This window comes from Oncorhynchus gorbuscha, unplaced genomic scaffold (assembly GCF_021184085.1).
Source record: "Oncorhynchus gorbuscha isolate QuinsamMale2020 ecotype Even-year unplaced genomic scaffold, OgorEven_v1.0 Un_scaffold_15831, whole genome shotgun sequence".
Lineage (NCBI taxonomy): Eukaryota > Metazoa > Chordata > Actinopteri > Salmoniformes > Salmonidae > Oncorhynchus > Oncorhynchus gorbuscha.
The window spans coordinates 1-3,456 of record NW_025757571.1 but is presented as its reverse complement, the minus strand read 5'-3'; the positions used below and the strand labels follow the sequence as shown (position 1 = coordinate 3,456).

Sequence of the window (3,456 nt, the reverse complement as noted above, 5' to 3'; positions counted from 1 at the left end):
TTTCTCACACACACTCACCCCTTGTCTATTGTCCCCCCTTTCTCATTTCTCACACACACTCACCCCTTGTCTATTGTCCCCCCTTTCCAGTTTCTCACACACACTCACCCTCGTCTATTGTCCCCCCTTTCCAGTTTCTCACACACACTCACCCCTTGTCTATTGTCCCCTCCCCTTTCCAGTTTCTCACACACACTCACCCCTTGTCTATTGTCCCCCCCTTTCCAGTTTCTCACACACACTCACCCCTTGTCTATTGTCCCCCCTTTCCAGTTTCTCACACACACTCACCCCTTGTCTATTGTCCCCCCCTTTCCAGTTTCTCACACACACTCACCCCTTGTCTATTGTCCCCCTTTCCAGTTTCTCACTCACACTCACCCCTTGTCTATTGTTTTCTCCTACCCCCCTTTTCCTGTTTCTCACTCACTCACCCCTTGTCTATTGTCCCCCCTTTCCAGTTTCTCACACACACTCACCCCTTGTCCAGCCCACCCCCCCTTTCCAGTTTCTCACACCTCACCCCTTGTCTATTGTTTTCCCCCTACCCCCTTTTCCTGTTTCTCACTCTCACCTTATCTATTGTCCCCCCCCCTTTCCAGTTCTCACACACACTCACCCCTTGTCTGTCCCCCCCTTTCCCGTTTCTCACACACACTCACCCCTTGTCTATTGCTCCCCCCCTTTCCCGTTTCTCACACACTCACCTTGTCTATTGTTTTCCCCTGCCCCCACTCCATTTCTCACACACTCACGTGGCGTGGTCCTTGGCTTTGGAGGAGGGCGTGCTGCCCGGAGGAGGCCACGGAGCGGGAGCTGTTAGGGGGCGTCAGCCTTTAGGGCCCGTGATTTGTCAGACCGTTTCCTGGGAGGAGAATGGGCGGGGCTAGCCTGGAGTGGCTGGAGGTCCCTAGAGAGAGAACAAGACAAGTGATGAGTAAGAGAGGAAGAGAGCAGAGAATGGAAACACGCTGGAACATGTACATGAAGGTCAAACAATCCCAGGACACATGCAAACACAGATGCACTTAGTTTCTCCTCTGTCTCCATCACACTAGGGGTTCCATCCCCTCTAGGTTTCTGTGAAAAGCATTTCTTTGTATAAGCATGTCTGTGTACAATAAAGGTTCTCTTTGGTACACATACACACACAAGTGGATGTTACACACAACCACACAGCTCCGTTTCCTTCTTTATGTTAGGGAGGTTACCCTGGTGACCTTAGTGAGGGTGTGACAGCTGTTAAGGTCTCTGTCAGCTCTGGTTCCTCAACAAAGACACCAGTGTTCAGTCACTAGCTACCAGAGAGACCGGGTAGAATGTGGCTCTGCAACTCAACCACACTAACATACCAACACACTCATACGTGGCCACTCAAACACACACATGCAAGGGACCAGCTGCTCTCACCTCATTGGACACATCCACGACCAGGTCGTCACTTTTGTCTCCATCGCTATCCTGTTGAGAGACAGTGTTAGACATGTACGTATGTATGTATGTATGTATGTATGTATGTATGTATGTATGTATGTATGTATGTATGTATGTATGTATGTATGTATGTATGTATGTATGTATGTATGTATGTATGTATGTATGTATGTATGTATGTATGTATGTATGTATGTATGTATGTATGTATGTATGTATGTATGCGTGTATGTATGCGTGTATGTATGCGTGTATGTATGCGTGTATGTGTGTGTGTATGTGTGTATGTATGTATGTGTGCGTGTGTGCGCGTGTGTACGTGTGTGTATACGCGTGTATGTGTGTGTATGTGTGTGTATGTATGTGTGTATGTATGCATGTATGTGTGTATGTATGCATGTATGCATGTATGTGTGTATGTATGCATGTATGCGTGTATGTATGCATGTATGCATGTATGTATGTGTATGTGTGTGCGCGTGTGTACGTGTGTGTATGCGCGTGTGTGTGTATGCGCGTGTGTGTGTGTGTGTGCGTATGTATGCGTGTGTGTGTGCGTGTGCGTGTGCGTGTGTGTGTGTGTATGTATGTGTGTGCACTCCCACTCACGTATCTGCTCATAGCGTCCTTCTCCTCCACCTTGCGTTTCTTGGAGTCCATGCTATAATCAGAGGAACTGCGGTGTTTATCGCTGGCTGCACGCAGGCTGTCCGACGGAGACACAGAGTTATTCTGGAACAACACGCAGACACACAGACGAGGAACCATGTCAGTCACAGGAGGCTTCCCATGTAACAAAACGTCTAGGAGAAAAGTGCTCTGTTAGTTTAGGTCTTGTAGTGTGTCTTTGTGCTGTAGAAACAGCCATCTTAGAGGGGAGAGCTGCCAGGCCACCGATGGGGCTTTACCAAAGTCCTTCAAACACACACCCCTTGACAGAGCTAAACCTCCCCTCAGAGTAGAGGATATTAACAAGCACCATGATGCATTAGTGGGGGACAGGCAGTGAGCATGACTGAGTGAACCCAGGAGACAAACTGCACAGACTCATCTTCTCCCAGCATTCCATTGACTGAGGCTGTTGACACACAATGCAGAACTTGTTTTCCTGTCCTCCTCCTGCTATCCCTCCAAAATTGCATGAGTTATGTTACGGGTCTCATTACCATCCCCCCTAGACTGTCGGGCCAAAAGGGATTCAACACACACACACACACACACACACACACACACACACACACACACACACACACACACACACACACACACACACACACACACACACACACACACACACACACACACACACACACACACACACACACACACACACACACACACACACACACACACACACACACAATCAGAAAGGAAAACACCAGGTGAACAGTGGGTCTTTCTCCAGAGCTGCTGGGCTGAACGGATGACTGCTGGAGAGTGGACTGGTGTGGTGAGTTCTGACCTCACACAGGTCAGCACCTTGCCAGGACCACTCAGTGGTTATACAGTACAAAAACAAGTAGCGAGGGAGGGACAGGAAACTGACTAAACCACAGGGATTGAATGACAGGAGAGACCGAGTGAGTGAGAGCACAGAAGGAACGTTGACAAAGAGCAAACAGAAACTGGCGAGAAAAAAGTAGAGCAGGAAAGTTGTTGAAAAAAGAGGAAGTGAAAGAAAAAAGGCAGCTGGCATCCAATGAGAGGCCAGTAGTGAGGCAGCTGGCATCCAATGAGAGGCCAGTAGTGAGGAAGCTGGCATCCAATGAGAGGCCAGTAGTGAGGCAGCTGGCATCCAATGAGAGGCCAGTCGTGAGGCAGCTGGCATCCAATGAGAGGCCAGTAGTGAGGCAGCTGGCATCCAATGAGAGACCAGTCGTGAGGCAGCTGGCATCCAATGAGAGACCAGTCGTGAGGCAGCTGGCATCCAATGAGAGGCCAGTAGTGAGGAAGCTAGCATCCAATGAGAGGCCAGTAGTGAGGGAGCTGGCATCCAATGAGACCAGTAGTGAGGCAGCGGGG

The 3,456-nt window shown here is 49.4% G+C and overlaps 1 protein-coding gene across 1 annotated transcript; it reads right to left on the bottom strand.

Annotated features, from left to right (window-relative positions):
* Positions 1-1,253: 1,253 nt before the first annotated feature.
* Positions 1,254-2,596, bottom strand: LOC124030795 (transducin-like enhancer protein 3-A). Its single transcript, XM_046341985.1, has 2 exons — positions 2,044-2,596; positions 1,254-1,461 (listed from the first exon to the last, which is right to left on the bottom strand). Exons 1-2 carry the CDS (start codon positions 2,200-2,202, stop codon positions 1,375-1,377), a joined length of 246 nt encoding a protein of 81 aa, XP_046197941.1. The 5' UTR covers positions 2,203-2,596; the 3' UTR covers positions 1,254-1,374.
* Between the last annotated feature and the right edge of the window lie 860 nt (positions 2,597-3,456).